Genomic DNA, 18,606 nt, shown 5'->3' on the forward strand with positions numbered 1-18,606 from the left:
TTCTTTCTGAGTCCTGATATAGTCTGAGTCCTGATATGGAACCGTAAAATCTAATTCTCGTAAAATCTAATTGGAATTGCCACACTAGAAATGGAGAGACAAATTATTGTTTCCGAAAAACTAAGGTTGCCTGTTCTGGTGATTGCTATACTTGCTGCTGTGGTGGGGAGCCAAGCCATCATCACTGGAACCTTTTCAATTATTAAACAATGCTCCTCTTTGGGTTGCTTTCCTAAAGTTAAAATAGTGAATACGTCATCAAAAATACATGGACAGATTTATATTCCAGAGATCAATTGGACCTTAATGTTACTGTGCTTGGCTGTTACTATTGGCTTCAAAGACACCAAAAGGATGGGCAATGCTTCAGGTATGGATGTAATGATATGAATAAGGGAGAGTAAAAGTTTGATTTGTCGAAATCATTTAACCTTCCCAAATCAACTTGCATTCTAATAAGTGGACTTCAACTTCAATATGGTATTAGCGAATACCGTACCGAACCGAAGTTTGAAAGTTCGGTATTTGGTATATACTTTGAATTACCGATTACCGAATTACTGAACCCGAACTTTGAAAATACCGAAGCGAATACCGAACGCCCAGCCCTATACACATGCATACAAAAAGAAACATATGAAATACTTTATGAAAATCTCAAGCCCAAATCAATCACAACTAAAAAGATTCAAAGCCCAGATGGGTTATCTCGTCAAAACTGAACTGGACAAGCCGAAAACTCAACACATAGAGGGGAGCCCAACAACAAGATGAAGAGAAAACAGGCCCAAACTCGAAACGAAATTCAACAGTAGACTAATATTTATAGACTCACATGGGTGATATACCTGTAATATACTAGATATATCAGCCTCTATATACTTGTATATATATAGAACTGGATATACCTAGTATATATTGGTATATCCCTTTGTATACTATGCAGAAAGTCATACAAAAGAAGAGAACAACAAAGGATAAATCATGCTAAGGCATCTAACACTCATTGGCTTTATGCAGGAAGCAATCAAACTAGTAATATGTAGGATCATTATTCAATGATGTACAGGTCCTATTTTGACCTGAAACGAGGCATGTTTGAGGTACAACATGAGGCAATGAGGTCTTTAAACTAGGGATAAACTCATAATATAAATATATGTTCAAACAAACATGCTAGCTTCAGATTACATTTAACTCCATATTGTGTACTCAGTTCAAACACACATATAGGCACAACAGACATACCAAGTAATGAGGCAAGCATACAGAGCCACACACAAAGTCATTTAACTAGTTTTATCATCAAAAGACTTCCTATGTCATCTCAAGTCTCCACAGATCAATAAGGGTTCTCAGATACTGAAACTGAATCTAACATGCTTGAGGTATAATTTGAGACTTATAACACCACAACCAATAATAAGTTCAGGGTACAAGCTTTATAGTTTGGCCATAGAGTCATTAAGAGACACACAAAGGTATGGTTTATCTTATTGAGCCAAATAAGTTTCCTCTTCCAATAATATAGCTTCAATTTTAGCAGTCATGAGGGCTCTATTTTTACTATTGATATCTCATTGTAATGGACAGTACACAACAAGGCACAAAGATAGTTTAAAGTGTCAAAACATAGGTCCCAAACTTAAACATTGGACAAGTACAGGCATACTTCAAGGATACACATCAATTTATATGCTAATCGTGATGTCAAAACACAAAGACTTGCAGATATGCTCAATGTGCATTTAAATCAGAATAGACCAATCCCTCATACATAAGTAAACAAAACAGTCAATTAGATGATCAAATATATAGGAATTAACCAAGTTGACACGCTTAACAGATTTCTGGGCCAAAGTATGACTTTAAACAAGCATCACATCAGTTTATCTAGCAATGTTTGGAAGCAAGGGTTTGCACATTCGAACAGGATTTAACTTCAGCAAAATAAGAACATGATTTCAACAGGCTTAGACTTTTAATAGTACCGTACTCAAACCATTTATAGGGTCACTGTCCTATTTCAACTAAACTAAGAACTACATCTAACACAATCCAAATTAAATCACATGCCCAGATGACAAAGGAAACAAAAACTGGACTAAAACAACAAGATTTAGGAATAACGGTGTCTTGACCATGCCATTATTATCAACTCAACTATCTAAACTTCATGCAAAACAGGTTCAACTTAACAAACTGAACTATCACATGAATATGCTTAACTGAACCGACTAACTCAACACAAGAGCCAAACTGGATAAACATCTAACTTGGCTAACCAAACTAAACTAACACTTAAGTGTACTTAAATAAACTAACTATCATGCTTGACTAATTCAATCTGACATGAACATGCTTGTAAAGACCAATATATAAGTGGTTTAAACTAAAAGAACCAAAGTAGACTAAACATGCTCAATTAAACAGACTGAACCTTTGTGCTTAAAATAGGCAGATTAAGCTAACACAAGTATGCTGTACAAACTAAGCTAAACTAGCATATAAACATGATTAACTTAAACTAAACATCATGCTTGAGCTAACACAAATATGCTTATCCAGACTAAACTAATACATTAACAGATTAAGATGAATCAAGTTGGGCTAAACATGCTCAGCTTAAGCAGGCTTAATTAACTACTTAACAAAGCATATTAAAACTAATACAAGCATGCTAGGCAAACTGAGCTTACTGACATAGGCACAAATTCAACAGGACAGATTAAGATAAAGATAATACTTGAGACATGCTTAACAACCAAACCAAGTCTAACACCTATAAGTGTACTTGATTAGATACAGATTAGACTAAACATCACATAGCCAACATATTTTAGAAAACCAAATTAACTAGCATACATAAACATTATTTAACTACTAAATTAACCCAGAAAAACATGCTTAGTTACACTAACATACAAGACTAACTAAATCCAAAAAATACTAGAATACAAATAGGTCTTTCTGTTAAGCTAACTAATTAATAGCTGTAATAACAAACTAACACATAATAACTCAAGAAAATAGAAAGAAAAATGCAAAAAATAAAAGAGAAGGGAGAATTACCTTTCTTTTGTGCAGCCTTGTATCGAGAATGAACTTGGAGATTCCTTTGCTCCTCAAATCCCAAAAACTCAGCCACAAAACCCAGAAAACAAACTTTAAAATTTTTACTTAACTCATAAAAGTTAAAGGTCTCAAATATTTTGAAACCCTAAGTATTTTGAGTTCTATGAGTATATTGAGTTTTTAGTATGCTCCAATTTTCACAACTTGGCATCTCTCAATACCACATCCAACGACTAGGAAACAAGCACAAAAGTAAATCTACGGCCAGATTTGACCCAATCAAAGTCAATCCGAGTGCTTCCTTTATAGACCAATGGAAATCTTGGATTCAAATCATAAAACAACAAAACAATTAAGAAACTACAATGTATGACCGTTGAAAATGCAGGAAAAGCATAGAAAGAGGAGCAACCTCACCTCTTTGATGCTTCAACGGCAGTGTTTGGGAAGAGAGGGTAGAACATTAATTGTTCTACCCAAAGCATAGTACATTGTCCCGATGCCATTTCTGGCAAAAACCACGAGAAGAGAGAGAGTGGTACACCCTGGCGGCTACGGTTTTGACGAAAGGGGAAAGGGACGTTTGGTTTTTGTGGAAAGGGAAAAGAAAAACGGGGTATTACCCCTTTTAGGTGCTGACTTGGGCCGGGTCCGGTCCTTGTGGGCCTGGACTCGGCTGATTTAAAAGAAATGGGGAATGGGCCAAATCCAAATAAAGCATATATACGTGATATACATGCGTATATATATATATATATATATATATATATATATATATATATATATATATATATATATATATATATATATATATATATATATATCCATATATATACGTATATGGGAGGGGAAAATATGCATTCTTTAGCAAATAGCCAAAATTAAAGCAATGCCCATTAATTGAATATTTCAATTGTAGCCATTTTACTCCAATTGACCAAATTAAAACTAATCTTTGCAGAAATGACCCTGACTGACTTAAGCACAAACTCAATTATTTCAATTAAGGCCCTATTAGGTCCAATTAAACGATTGAAAACTAATTTTGCAATAATAACCTCAAATGACTTAATCCACGGAAATAGGCTATTTCAATCGAGGTCAGATTTGCAATAATGACCTTAATTGATTTAGACCAATGAATTCGGCCATTTTCAATTAAATCCATAACTAAACTAAACAATTGATCATATCAATTGTAGCCGTTATTAACCACTAAGTAAACAATTTATGGGAGTTAACCACAATTAAACACTTAATTAATTATGATTAATTCCAATATATTGCAATAAAGTATATTGATTACGCAAAATTGAGAATTGAAGGGTAAAATGATTAATTCATTTGATTGATCAGATTCCTTAAATTTAAACAGAGTGAAATGCTTGCTAATTGATATTCTGGCATTTAAACAATTCAATGACAAATTGTTTGAAATTATCTTCTAGGTGGAAATTAGCAATACTCCCTATTTAATTATATAAATGTGTAAATCAATTTCTACACGATTTATAATATTATAGAAATTATCTTGCCAAATGAAATAGCAAAATGTTATCTAAATAATTTTATAAAATCATTTGACTTATAGCAAAAAATACACATTTCACTCCATTTGCTTTCCAAGGATTTTGGACAATTAAAATAAATTATGCGAGGCCAAAAATTAGGTGTAAACAAGTTAAATATAGTTACTTTCAAGCTTCTGTTCATTTATTACTAAGCTAATAAGGTCCTAGGTCTTCGAGTCAGCCCACGCTTTTTCGAAGAATCGTGGACGTTTTTCCTTATTACTCGTAAGCTATTTTTTTCTTTCTTGTATTCAACATTGATTTGAATCTGGTTTGGGAAAACTGAAATCAGTGCCCATAAGTACGTACTATGACGAAGCGGCTGTTTCTCATTCGACATGATTGTACGAGGTCACAATTCAACCATCATGATCATTCAGGGTGAACAGGAATTGGGGATCGGATGCAGAACATAATGTGATATGATGAGGTAGAATGTAACAGAAACAAAGACAGAATCGTTTTCCTAACGAGCCCCTTTATTCTGAATTAAAGAATTCAGAATTAATCAAATCCCACAAAATAGGATTCAAAGCTACGTCAAAACGACATTGCCCCTATATTCTAGATTACCACATCATACTTAAATATAGTTACCTGGAGTTATCTTCTAGATGGTGTGATAGTGTAAAAGAATTCTACAGTATTGTCACTGTATTAAAGTAAAAACTCTAATTGGAAGTGCCTTTGTCATTTCACAGATTGCAAGCATAGGGTGCATAATGCATTGGCAAGTGTTGGCTCAGCGGCTGTGGCTGTGAAGTATACAGTGCCTATGGATGTTGCAAGACACATTCTTAAATCTGAAGGAGGTGTGACGGGTTTTTTCAAGGGCCTTTTTCCCGACCTTGGCACGTCAAGTACTAGGAAATGCTGCTATGTTTGGTGTGTGCGAAGCGACAAAGCAGTACTTGGCAGGAGGCACATATACTTCTAAGTTGGGAAGAGGTTCTCTTATAGTAGCTGGAGGGTTGGCAGGTGGTGCCTTTTGGCTTTGCTAATGCTTTCAGAAAGATTGTTGCATCAGAGGGAGTGAAAGGCCTTTATAAAGGCTCTGGACCGGCTATGGCGCGTAGTGTTCCTGCAAATGCCGCTTGCTTCTTGGCATATGAGATCACTAGGTCTAGCTTAGCATAAAATTACTCGTTAACAAGGTTCGGAGATCGTTAATTCTTTGGATGTATTAGCTTCTTTCCACTGGTATGATGTTTAATTCCAATTAACTTCCCACTAGGCAACTATGATTTATATGTAAATTTTATACCATTTGTTCAGGTATGAGAAAGAAGAAACTTTTTGCAAGCCAAAGCCAGAGGCTCATTACAATATTACATACGTCTTGGGAATGATTGACAATTAAGTTAGCAAAGGTTCTAAAATGTTGCTTTGAGCTTATGAAAAATTATGTATCTTTTCATTTCCAATTAATAGGAAAATAACATTCATTGGTCAAAGATTCTTTGGAGCTTGGGGAATAATTTTGTATCTGTTTTTTCCTTTTTCTTACTTCATCCTTTAGTGATTGACACAAGATGATCAATCAATCGTTAATTGATGTACCTTAATTCTAAATTAGTTGAGCTTGGTTATATAAATCATTTGTATCTATTTTGGCAAACTCAGGTCCGTTTTATTGTAATATGACCACAAAGTACTAAACTTCAATCTCATCAATTTAGTTGAGGTCAGTTATAAATTCAATAGTAACTCTCTTTTGGTCGTGTATATGCACCACAACCAAGTGCGGATATATACCGCACGTGCCTGGGAAGTATACAATAATACTTGATCCATCATATAGTCAATCTCCTCCCCCCCCCCTCCCGGCTCCTCCGCACAACCTTGAATATAAAAGTTTCAAGACGCAATCTGAAGATGACAATATTTAAAGTCATCAATGCAGACAAAATCACTATACCAACTTAATTATAAGATATACGGTAAAGCGAAAATAATTGTTTAATGGTTGTCAAATCAATAAAGAAGATGTACAACATTGTTGTTGAAGGCAATAAAGTCAAGATTTGACATATTTAGAGGGAAATAAATTTGTGTGTCGATTCTTTAATAAATACAGAGTATAATCATTAAGAGAATTTTATACTCTGAAATAATGCATGTAAGGATATTTCTAATCCTTACGGACTTAAATCATGTTCCTTATGAAGATTTTGATTTAATTTGTTTTTACACCGTGCTAAATCTTTCTTGTCACTTTCTAAATGGTAACTTCTTCCTCTCGATTAAGCTCATGATCAATCGCCAACTTTTCTCCTATTCTGCCATGCATAACTGATAGCACAATCATTAAATTTTTAAACAAGAAACCCTAACATATGTCTTCCTCAAGACGTGGCAACAAAGTAGTAACAATGAGTGTATAACCGAACACACATACGTGTCATGCCACCACCATGCAAAATATGCAAAAACTCAACACGTGTCAGTTTATCCACACCAACAAAAAACATATATATACGTAATTAAAAAATTTGGATAACATCTCACTCTCTAGAGAATCATATTTCATATATAGTTCTAATCGCGTGATAAAAGAACAAAAAAAAAAAAGTATGTCGATAGTTTCATCATCACAACCTCCATGGCAAGTTCTTGTTCTTATAGCAAATCATCTTGATCCAAAAACCTTAGCCATAGCTTCATGTGTTTGCAAATCATGGTCCACTTCTATGTCTTTAGATCAATTATGGCAACCCCTTTGTTCTACTCATTACCCTTCTCTCTCAACACTTCATAATTTTGACAATAACAATACGAATAATGATTTTAATGTATCTTACCGGCGGTTATACGCCCTCGGGAAGACGGCGAGTAACCGCCGGTTGAAACAGCCGTCAAAACCTCATATTTCCCTTAATAACATTATATTTGCACTAAACATATACAAAAACTCTACATCTAAGGTTACTTTAGTTAAGCATGGAAGTCAACTTAGTTTCGACAAGAAGGGCATTTTTCGATTCGATATCGATGTCGAGCAATGGCGGAGGTACGTGTGTTCGATTGAATTTTCTTCGTCTAAAACTGTATGTATTATTTCATATATATAAATGTTGAATCTTTTGATAATTGTTGTATTCACTTTAAAGTAAATGTTCTTGCATATATAAGCGTAAACTGTTGAATTTCGTTTATATATTTATCAGTGTATTCCCTCTTTACTAGTACTGTACGTAAAAAGAACTTTCCTTTAGACATATAAACTGTTAATTCTCTTTGATGATTAAGTGTATCTTTTTCTCCCCGATAATAATTAGGTGGATTGATCTTTCTTAACAAGTATTTTAAAAATATTAGCATATAAACTACTGTTAGATTTCCTTGATAGTTAAGTGTACTTTTTTCCTCGATAATTAGGTGTGTGGACTCTTTACAGGTGTTGTAAGAACGAATTTTCTTTGTGTATATATAAATTGTTGATTTCCTTGATAAAGTATATTTTGTCCAATAATTAAGTCTATATTCTTTAAATAAAGACTACTTTTATTTCAATGTATAGGTATATAAAGGGTTAAATCTTCTCAATAATTAGTAACTAGTGAGTTCAACTTGATAATCAAGTGTATTCATTCCTTACAAATAGTGGAAAAACCCATTTTAGTTACTTATATATAAGTCATTGAATCTTATTGATAATTAAATGTATTTACTTTTTTTTGTAATTCTCTTATTAGGATTCCTAGCTCTGCTACTAACACAAAGAATGGAGACCTAGGACCATTCGATACCCTCGGAGACTTGAGGGTAACATGGGATGTAATTTTGGATGGTTACAAAGGAGTTTTCAATGTGATGAATTGCAAAGGAAAAGGTAGGTTTGTTTTAGGGTTAGAAGGGTGGTTCTCAGAGGAGCTACCGACACCGGGGTGTTGCTCTAGCGATACCGTTAGCGGTCTCGTGGCGGATTTACAGCTAGGGTTGAAGGTTGAAGATGGAAGAGCAATGGTGGAGAAGATAAGTGCTGGAATTTTGAGTATAGTGAGTTGGAGATATCTATTTGTTGAAGATGCACTTAGGTATTTGCAGCATTTTCTTTTACCCTTTTGATGGGTAAATATTGTGGGAATTGGAAATTTTTGTGCATACGGTTTTTCAAATGACATTTGTACTCTAATTGCTTGTGCATAATGTTCACACAAGTGAATCAATTCCTTGAGTTGATTAATTTGGACCTTCTAGCGGACATATATTCTCACTGAACTGGAATTAATTAGTTACTGATTGGTTAGGACCAATATTTGAACAACGTAGGGATTTAATAGCTCAGTCTCCTGAACTTTCACCTTGTTGGTGAGTCCATTTTCACTTTTTCTTGCCCCCTATGTAACTTTGTAACTTTTTTGATTGTTCACGATAGCTAACTTTTTTGACAAACCATCGCTGAATAGTAATTCGTTGTGATAACTAAATGTCGCTAAATTTTTTGATAATCGCTGAAGTCTAATCCCACTAATTCGTGGCTAAATTATATTAGTCACTAAGTTGTTTGATTAACTACGGATTTTGCACTACTGAATTTATCTTATTTTAGTTCGTCGGTAATTTTTGTATTGTTTTAGTAGTAAAGATAATCCGTGGCTAATTTCTAATTAATCTTTTTGTAGTGATTTGCCATGGACGACGGTAAAAGATTGTATTTCTACTATATTAGAAGAGTGGGTTGGATCACTCTTCTAATATAGTTAAATAATAATAATAATAATAATAATAATAATAATAATAATAATAATAATAATAATAATAATAATAATAATAAGGTGGGCTCACTCTTCTACTATAGCAAAAATTAAAAAAAAAAAATAAGGTGGAGTCCACGTGAACAATTAGGATAAAAAATAAGGTGAGCTCCACGTAAAGAAGTAGGAGACAATTGCAAAAAAAGTAGGAGACAGTTGAAAAAAAAGGACATTTAAATAATGATAATAAGTTCAGAAAATGGTAAAGGTACGCTTAGAGAAAATTTAAAGAAGATAAATTCAGGAAAAAAAATAACGATTTAAGCTAAAGTTTCAATCAATTCCTGCCAATATCCACGCCAAACTATTTCAAGCAAATGCGCATTCCCCCTTTTTTCTAAGTAAAAGGGGATTAATTAAAAGGACTGGGCAAATAGGTTTTGCCATAAGGAAAGCTTTCAAGCTAACCTAGGAGGTATGCGACTTGGACGACGAAAGAGGGCTAGAGCGTGGGTCAGGGTCAGATACTTGAAAAAGCAGCTTTCAAGGTCTCGTCGCTTCGGTGAATCACTTGAGCCCTGATACATTTTCGGTGATTGAACACAAAAACTACTAAAGAAGTCATAAAATTAAAAGATTTAAAACTTTTGGGTATAAGTTCAGACACATACGTCTCACACAAATAATGAGAAATAACATCAAGAAGACGAAATATAAATGGTCAAGAAATGTATACACATATTTTCTTAAAATACTTAAAAATTTAAGACTACAACAGATGCTAACACATGAAAGCGCTTTTCAATGTTGTTGAGTAGAAGAGATGATGGCATGAAACTCGGTAGGAGAAGGTGTATTTCAAATCTTTCAATTGGAGAATCAAACCAGGAAAGTTATATATGCGAGAAGCGGACTAAGTAAAATAATTTATTGATATTTTCAATTAATTGAATTATAATACTTTCTATAATAAAAATTTCATAATTATATTACTAAAAGGTACTCTCTCTGTCCTAATTTATGTGACATAGTTTGATTAGACAAGAAGTTTAAAAAAAGAAAGGAAAGGTTTTTGAAACTTGTGGTCTAAAACTTGTCAAGATATTTGTGTAGATTCAAATCATTTCATTAAAGGTTAAAGGGGAAGTTTCAAGTTAAATGATTTCTAAACATAAAAATATGTTATTCTTTTTAAGACAGACTAAAAAGAAACATTCTTTTTAAGACAGACTAAAAAGAAAAGTATGATACTATTTTTTGTGTTGAGCCCGTGCTAGCACGGGCTTTCATCATCTAGTTTCTACTATTATAGAAGTGTGGGTTGGGCATGGGATCGTCGTCAACCCACTCTTCTATAAAATAGTTTTAAAAAAAATTAAGGTGGGTCCACGTGAAGAAGTATGAGACAATTGCAAAAAAAAAGGACATTTAAATAATGATAATAAGTTTAGAAAACAGTAAAAGTACGCTTAGAGAAAATTTAAAGAAGAGAAATTCAGGAAAAAAAAATAACGATTTAAATTGAACACAAAAATCGCTAAAGAAGTCATAAAATGAAAAGATTTAAAACTTATACCTTTGGGTAAGGATAAAAATGCACTAATTTTAGACACATACGTCTTATACAAATAATGAGAAATAACATCAAGAAGACGAAATATAAACGATCAAGGAAAATTTAAAGAAGAGAAATTCAGGAAAAAAGAAATAACGATTTAAATTGAACACAAAAACGGCTAAAGAAGTCATAAAACCAAAAGATTTAAAAATTATACCTTTGGGTACGGATAAAAATGCACTAATTTTAGACACATACGTCTCACACAAATAATGAGGAATAACATCAAAAAGACGAAATATAAACGGTCAAGAAACCTATACACATATTTTCTTAAAATGATGAAGTTGGTTCATAATTAAAAATTTTAAGACTACAACAGATGCTAATACATGAAAGCACTTTTCAGTATTGTTGAGTAGAAAGAGATGATGGCATGAAACCCCGTAGGAGAAAGTGTATTTCAAATCTTTCAATTGGAGAACCAAACCAAGAAAGTCATATATGGGAGAAGCGGACTAAATAAAATAATTTATTGATATTTTCAATTAATTAAATTATAATACTTTCTATAATAAAAATTCCATAATTATATTACTAAAAGGTACTCTCTCTGTCCTAATTTATGTGACATAGACTAGGACGAAGTTTAAAAAAGAAAGGAAAGATCTTTGAAACTTGTGGTCTAAAACAAGTCATAGATATTTGCGTGGATTTAAATCATTTCATTAAAGGTAAAAGGAAAAGTTTCAAGTTAAATGATTTCTAAACATAAAAATATATCACTTTTTAGACAGACTAAAAAGAAAAGTGCGGTACTATTTCATCATTAGTAATTAAAAAAAATAGCGCGCCAAGTTTGTGGTTAAATAGTAAACATTGATCGTTCATAAAGTAGCTTATTGGCCTCATTTGTTTGCACTTTATGTAGGTCTGAATCTGAATGGTTCATACCTTAAGCTATTAAGTGCATTTGTTTAGATTAAGATCTAAGCACTTATTTGATCTGAATAGGGCTTAATCATTAAGATCTTGAATAAAGTCTTAATTCCATTAAGAGCTATTTTTATATGGACAACTTCAGTCCCTCCCCCACCCCTCGCAACCCCCATGCACCCACACCCCACCCCCGCGCCACCCACTCTCCTACCACCACCCATGCCACCCTCACCCCCATCCCCCACCCACCCCATTAACCACCTCTCTTCCATCACAATCACCACCACCACCTCACCCCCCAACCCCACCACCACTAATAACCTCCCTGCCATCATAATCACCACCACCACCCCACCCCCAACCCACCCACCACCACCACTAACCAACTACCTGCCATCACAATCACCACCACCCCCACCCTTCCAACCCTCACCCCTCCACCCCACCACTACTAACCAGTTCTTCCATCACAACACTACCACCCTCCTCCTCCCAACTCCTATCCACCCACATACCCCCTACCCACGCAACTCTTCACCCTCACCCCTCATCCCACTACCCCTCACCCTCCACTCACCACCCCATTACCACCACTACAAAAGCATATCTACATCAATACCGAACATAAATATTTCATTTTTTTATCAATTAAATTTTTTATTTTATTAGATTTATATTTCATTTTTTTTATATTTACTTATTTTTTATTTGAATTGTATATTTATTATGTTTAAATAAATATATTATGCACATTCAGATGTTGGAAAACAAACAATTTTAATCATTCATTGTTCAGATTTAGAGATAACATCTTAATCATTCAGATGTGCATTCAGATTCAAACGTCTTAACCTTAATGAAAACAAATGAGGCCAAAAAAATATTATTAGATACTATTTATCGATATATTGAAGATGAAATTCGTGTGTTCTTTGTAGCGATTGTTACATTTTTAATTGTCATATTTTCTTCCAACCTCTGAAGTAACAGTGGTTGCATTTTTGTAATAAGTCTACTTAAAAGTCCTTTTGCATGGTGTGGATTGTTAAGGATCGGAATAAGAGCTACTTGATGATGACATATCAAATTCTCAAATATACTCCAGCTAAACAAGATAAAATAAAAAATTAGAAAGATGTTTTAAAATATATATTGAGCACCAAATGCGGAGGAAAGAAATTCATGAAGTCGTAGAAGTCGAATGTAAATGAAATATCTTTCTACAATTTGCTCATTGTTGTGTTCACTTTAACATAAATTTTCTTGTATATATAAGCGTGAATTTCGTCGATGATTAAGTGTATTCACTCTTTACTAGTACTGTAAATACAAACTTTCTTTTATATATATAGTAAACTGTTAATTCTTTTTGATAATTAAGTGTATTTTTTTCTCCCCGATAATTAGATGTATTCACTCTTTACAAGTATTGTAAAAATATTATATAAACTACTGTTAAATTTCATTGATAATTAAGTGTATTTTTCGCTCGATAATTAGGTGTATACACTCTTTACAGGTATTGTGAAAAACAAACATTCTTTGTGTATGTATAAATTGTTGATTTCCTTGATAATTAGGTATATTTTAGTATATTTGGTTCGATAATTAAGTCTACATTCTTTACATAAAAACAAACTTTATTTGAATAGGTATATAAACGGTTAAATCTTCTCAATAATTAATAACTAGTGAATATATATATATATATATATATATGCATCCTATTTAATGACTCTGACTAGCAACTCCGGAGAATGGAGTGTGAACATCCCTGCTGAACTTTGGTATCCTACTGAGAAAGGTACAACAATCCGTCTATCGTACCTGTGGGCATGATCACAGCATACAAAATGCGTCAGTACGAAAGATGTACCGAGTATGTACGGCAGTAAGCATAAACATAACATAAGCATAAGAGATACAGATAACTTGGGAAAAGATGTAGAGACAACCTGAAACTCTGAACGAGGCCACTGAGGGCGACGATAATCATGACATAAATGAAAATGCATGCCCGTAAAATCATTCCCCACTGTGGAGGCATATATCATATCATATAACAATAATAAATCCCTCTGTGGGGTGAGCTCATCATCATAATATCGTCTCTGCCCAACTGATCAGTGGCAATGCACAGCTACGTGCCTACCCGGCCGCCTACAACACGGCTCGGTAAAGAAAGAAATACATCTAGGTGCATAGCTACGTGCCTACCCGGCCGCCTACAACACGGCTCGGTAAAGAAAGAAACATGTCTAGGTGCACATATAAGTGCCTACCCGGCCGACTATAGCGCGACTCGGTAATGAAAATAAATACATAAATATATATATATAAGTGCAATGCAAGACTGACCTCAGAAGAGCATAATAAAAAGAGTCAGAGTGACCTATCGTCGTTAGCCTCCGACTATCGTTATTGTCTCTACGTTCTTTACCTTTTAATTCAAGAGACAACCACATGCAGAACATGTAAGATACTTGGTATGAGTTACACATGAAATAGAGTTCAACTTATTCGGATGGTATATGATCAATCCAAGTTTAGCGGAACATTCCAATTCGGTGGCCAAAAGAGATATCTAAGCATGAAAGGCGTTTGATGCAATCATATATGAAATAAAGATTAGTCCATCACAAGGAAGCGTATTCATCTCGTGTTTAGTGGAAACTTATATCTATGGAAGGTCCGTCATCTTTAAGTGATGGACAAGAAAGATAAGGATGCGGGAATGCACTTTAATACAAGCTATTTCGGAGAAGAGGTAAGCTTAACCAATTCGGGATACGCCCGACTCAAGTTTTACGAAAACGTTTCAATCGATAACCAAAGAAACATGGAAATATGGACAAAACTTTAATATAAGTCATGTATGAAGTAGTGGGCTGCTCAAGTAAAAGAATATGATCGACTTATGTCTTCACGAAATGAATGTATCAATGAAACGTTCGTCGAGTTCTAGTCATGCCACAAAAGAGAAGAGAAATCCCTACATACCTCGCCGATGGAGTTATATATGTTTCCCGAGTCCTCGAATGCCTTACGAACGATTAGCTACATCATACGACCAATATGGGATCAATTCCAAGTTCATAGCTTATGGAAATACTCAATGAGACATTTCGTCGAACAACTTGCGAGCGTAAGTTCGTAGGGTCATTTGTAGTTCAATTTCTTCATTCAAGACTACCATTTTTCTTCTCCTTTAATCATACTCTTACTTATCAATCCATCCATACCTTCATAGCTCCAAGAAAATACATTTAAACCACATAAATCAGCTCAACCAATCAGTTTCATCCATACTAGTTCATATGGTTCATATACATGGGATTTCCTCCAAATTTCTTAGATTAAATACTTGGAGAATCATAAGGAGGTGATTAAGAGGATAAAACATACCTTATATTACCAGAATCAATCCAAAACAGAGATTTCTTCAAGTTGAAGATTTCTTCCGAAAAGGGAAACAACGAAGAAACGACGATTCTACGATTACCACGTGATTCCTTACTTTAAAGTTACTTGATTAGCCTTTGGATTTGCTTATGATTGATGGATAAATGTTTGAGAGAGTATAGGGAGTGTTTAGGGTTTGTTCTTTGAAGAGAAATGAGGTTCCAATTTGATTTGTGGGTCTTTTATATAAAAAGGAATAAGCTGCCACCGACCTAGAGCACTGTTCCCGCGACAGTTTATGTTCCTGGACAGAAATGCGAATATCTCTCTATTCCGATGTCGTATCGACGAACGGTAAAACGATATGGAAACTAGACTCATAGACCTTCGATTTAGTAGGTGGATCACCCCATAACTCCAAGTATATTGAGAGAAAAGATCCGAGACATCTGACCCAAATTTCAGTGAAATTTACAAACTTAACTTGCGACGCCCTTTGTCCACTTTCGTATTACAACTCGTTTGACTTCCAAACTTAACAAGAGACCATTATACAATTCAAATACTTCATGTCATTACTTGCTTAGCATGTGGACAAGTTATCGTATTCCCAACTTGCCGACTTTTGACGAAACTCATGCTTCTTTGATTCATTCACCCTCCAAATCTTCCGCCACTTAATAATATTATTTATAGACTCTTGTAACCATTTATATTAATAAAATAAATCCCTTTTATCCTCAACATAATTTCTTTTGAACTTGCGTCGACTAACTCATGATGCGACTTTAACGTGCAAAAAAATTTGGGGTGTAACATCCTTCCCCCCTTAAGAACATTCGTCCTTGAATGTTGAGGGATATTCTAACTCTCGGGATTTCCAAAAATTTCAGCAGAGTTGTAATTAAGACTATCCAAAACCTTTCAAACAGCCCAAACAAATGTCCAAAGCCACACAACAGCATAACGATATCAATTTGGGCCCTCACGACCATCTATTTATACAAAAATCATAATAGGTTAGCCATAACTTACCTCAACTGTCCTTTGCTAAAGTCTGCAACATACTGACCAGATCTGGCTCAACAATAAAATCTAACAAGATATATAAAAATTCAATAGATATAACTGGAAAGGAGGTATCTTATCACACGAGTGTCGGCATAAATATGAGGTCTGAAACAAATGGGGTTTATCCAACCTTCACATCTTTCCTTGTCTTCTTATGTCGGTTCCTCCACATTATCCTATTAGCAACATATTTATTTTCTTTCTTTCAACTTTGTAGCTTGTAAATGATGATTTTGAAGATCAGGGGTAGTGATGGGGTACTTATGATATTTAGATGTGCAGAACACCGGATAAACTACTTTAAATTTCTTACGCACACCAAACTTATCGACTACTTAGCCGGTCCCACCGCCAGATAAGTCTACCTTTCTCGGCGAGTCTCAATAGGCCTTTCAGTGGTGGTGATTCCAGTGAAATTCCAAAGTTGAGATGTCGATTACCCGAATAGACTTCCTTTGAGAAACTTGTCAATATCGCTAAGATGTCTAAAGGAGACAGGGATGTCTAGTCCTTCACCCTTTTTCATTACTTATTACTATTTGATGTACCAAATCATAACTCCATCTTCTTGCCAAGAGTTACATACTCGGATGGTGGCGTTTACTACGAATGAACTCAAACCACCTATGTTACTTGTAAGTTTAGTATGAGCACATATATCTTCTTGGAAGAGCCTCTAGAATTGTGCATCTTAGTCTGGTAAGATAAAGACTGGAATCCTACGAGATTGGGTCATTTTATTTCTATTAAATTTGGCAAAAATCTTTCAACCATGAGCGTAGTTTGAATAGACCAAAACTAGTTCCACTCACTGTTTTTCAAGGGAATTAAACACGCGAGGGACGTTGCCTAATCCTGAAATAACACACGGTATTATAGTTTACACACTCCAACCCAAACCGAGTGTAATGGTTTTTTTTTCTAACAACTTGTCGGGCTTATTTCTTGGATTGGTTGCACAGTTAAGTGGCATATTTCATCCCTAGCCTCAGCACATAACGGGCCAATGGTTCAATCCTTGTCGGTACTCTTCATATCTTGTTGTCATATCCATTTTCACTTCTAGTTCCTTTCATCTACTAATCCCTTTGGTCCGGTCCGTATCATCTTATTATTATCAACGTTACTTATCTTTTCCTTTGGGACTTAATTGCACTGACATCCTTAGCTTGTATAACGAATCTACTTACAATGGTTACATTGTGTTCAGGCCTCCACTTCCCCAGTGCTCTGTATCTTAAATACAACTGTCTCTTCTAAATATGCTTTTATTTGTCTTAGTTATTTGGTCTTTGTTTGAAATTTCTATTTCCTTTCTCGTACTTGAACTTGCTTGAAATTATCGTTACTCTCTCTATATTAGTCTTCTTTTCGATGACTGTCCCTTCTTTCATTCAAGTATACTTTCCCTGACATCTCCTAATTACCAGGTACATTAGACTTCCTTTCATAGTTTCCCCCCTTCAATATTTTCCAAAGACTTTACTTTATTACAACTTTTGTTCCTATCGTCTTATTCTTTCAAAAAATTTCCTTGTGTGTCAACTTATTTTCCTTCACCATATCCCTCGTATCGAAGAAATTCTTGCTTTACCCTTTCGTGTAGAGATAACATCCATGTCTTTTAACATTTCGTCCTCAGTTAATTATCCTTCGCAGTCAACCTCTTATTGCGAGAACTCCCTATATTCATAGATATACCGATATATTTTCTCTCGTACCCGTTGGTGACTATTATTCATTTTGCGATACTTTTCATTTCCCTTTTTGCATTTATCCCTTCTTATCAAAACACTCCTTTATTTCAACCTTTCATGCAAGACATTGTCTTGGATGAGTCACGTTTTTTCTTATTCCTTTGTTGCTATTCGCTCTCACATCTACATAGTTTATAAGCTATCAATGTATTATAAGCTATCAATGTCTTATTCGTTTTACAGAATCTTTCATGCTTCAATTTCTTCTCAAGATACCTTTTAAATGTTGATTTTTCTTCCATAAAGCTCACATTTCTTCCAGAGGCATTTTGTTTTCTAACCTCATCCCATCAGGATTCCAAGTCCGCCGATTAGGATTATGTAGCTCGCCACCTTGTTATTTCGATTCTTACCATTGTCATCCTTTTTGCCCAGCTTCTTGTCGTTATATTTTATCATACTCTATCCCGTTCCCTTTCTACCTTTCTATTAACCTTAATCCTTTATTTACTTCAGGAATCTTGTTCAAACACCCTATCATCACCCATTTCCTCTATTTTATAATCCCTTCATGTCATGGTCTCCTTCGTATTCCT

At 34.5% G+C, this 18,606-nt stretch overlaps 1 protein-coding gene and 1 long non-coding RNA gene across 2 annotated transcripts; one reads left to right on the plus strand and one right to left on the minus strand.

Annotated features, from left to right (window-relative positions):
• Positions 1 to 255: 255 nt before the first annotated feature.
• On the minus strand, positions 256 to 3,662 carry LOC132615226 (uncharacterized). Its single transcript, XR_009572622.1, has 2 exons — positions 3,073 to 3,662; positions 256 to 608 (listed from the first exon to the last, which is right to left on the minus strand). It is a non-coding gene; the product is annotated as an uncharacterized LOC132615226 (long non-coding RNA).
• A 3,483-nt stretch (positions 3,663 to 7,145) lies between these two features.
• On the plus strand, positions 7,146 to 8,850 carry LOC132615835 (probable F-box protein At5g04010). The gene is made up of 2 exons (XM_060330424.1): positions 7,146 to 7,656; positions 8,342 to 8,850. Exons 1-2 carry the CDS (start codon positions 7,220 to 7,222, stop codon positions 8,712 to 8,714), a joined length of 810 nt encoding a protein of 269 aa, XP_060186407.1. The 5' UTR covers positions 7,146 to 7,219; the 3' UTR covers positions 8,715 to 8,850.
• The last annotated feature ends 9,756 nt before the right edge of the window (positions 8,851 to 18,606 follow it).

Source organism: Lycium barbarum, chromosome 10 (assembly GCF_019175385.1).
Source record: "Lycium barbarum isolate Lr01 chromosome 10, ASM1917538v2, whole genome shotgun sequence".
Classification (NCBI taxonomy): domain Eukaryota; kingdom Viridiplantae; phylum Streptophyta; class Magnoliopsida; order Solanales; family Solanaceae; genus Lycium; species Lycium barbarum.

Coding starts and splice junctions, on each gene's coding strand:
- LOC132615835 (XM_060330424.1), top strand. CDS start 7,220: ATGTCGATAGTTTCATCATCACAACCTCCATGGCAAGTTCTTGTTCTT. Junction 7,657..8,341: donor GATGTCGAGCAATGGCGGAG/GTACGTGTGTTC, acceptor TTCTCTTATTAG/GATTCCTAGCTCTGCTACTA.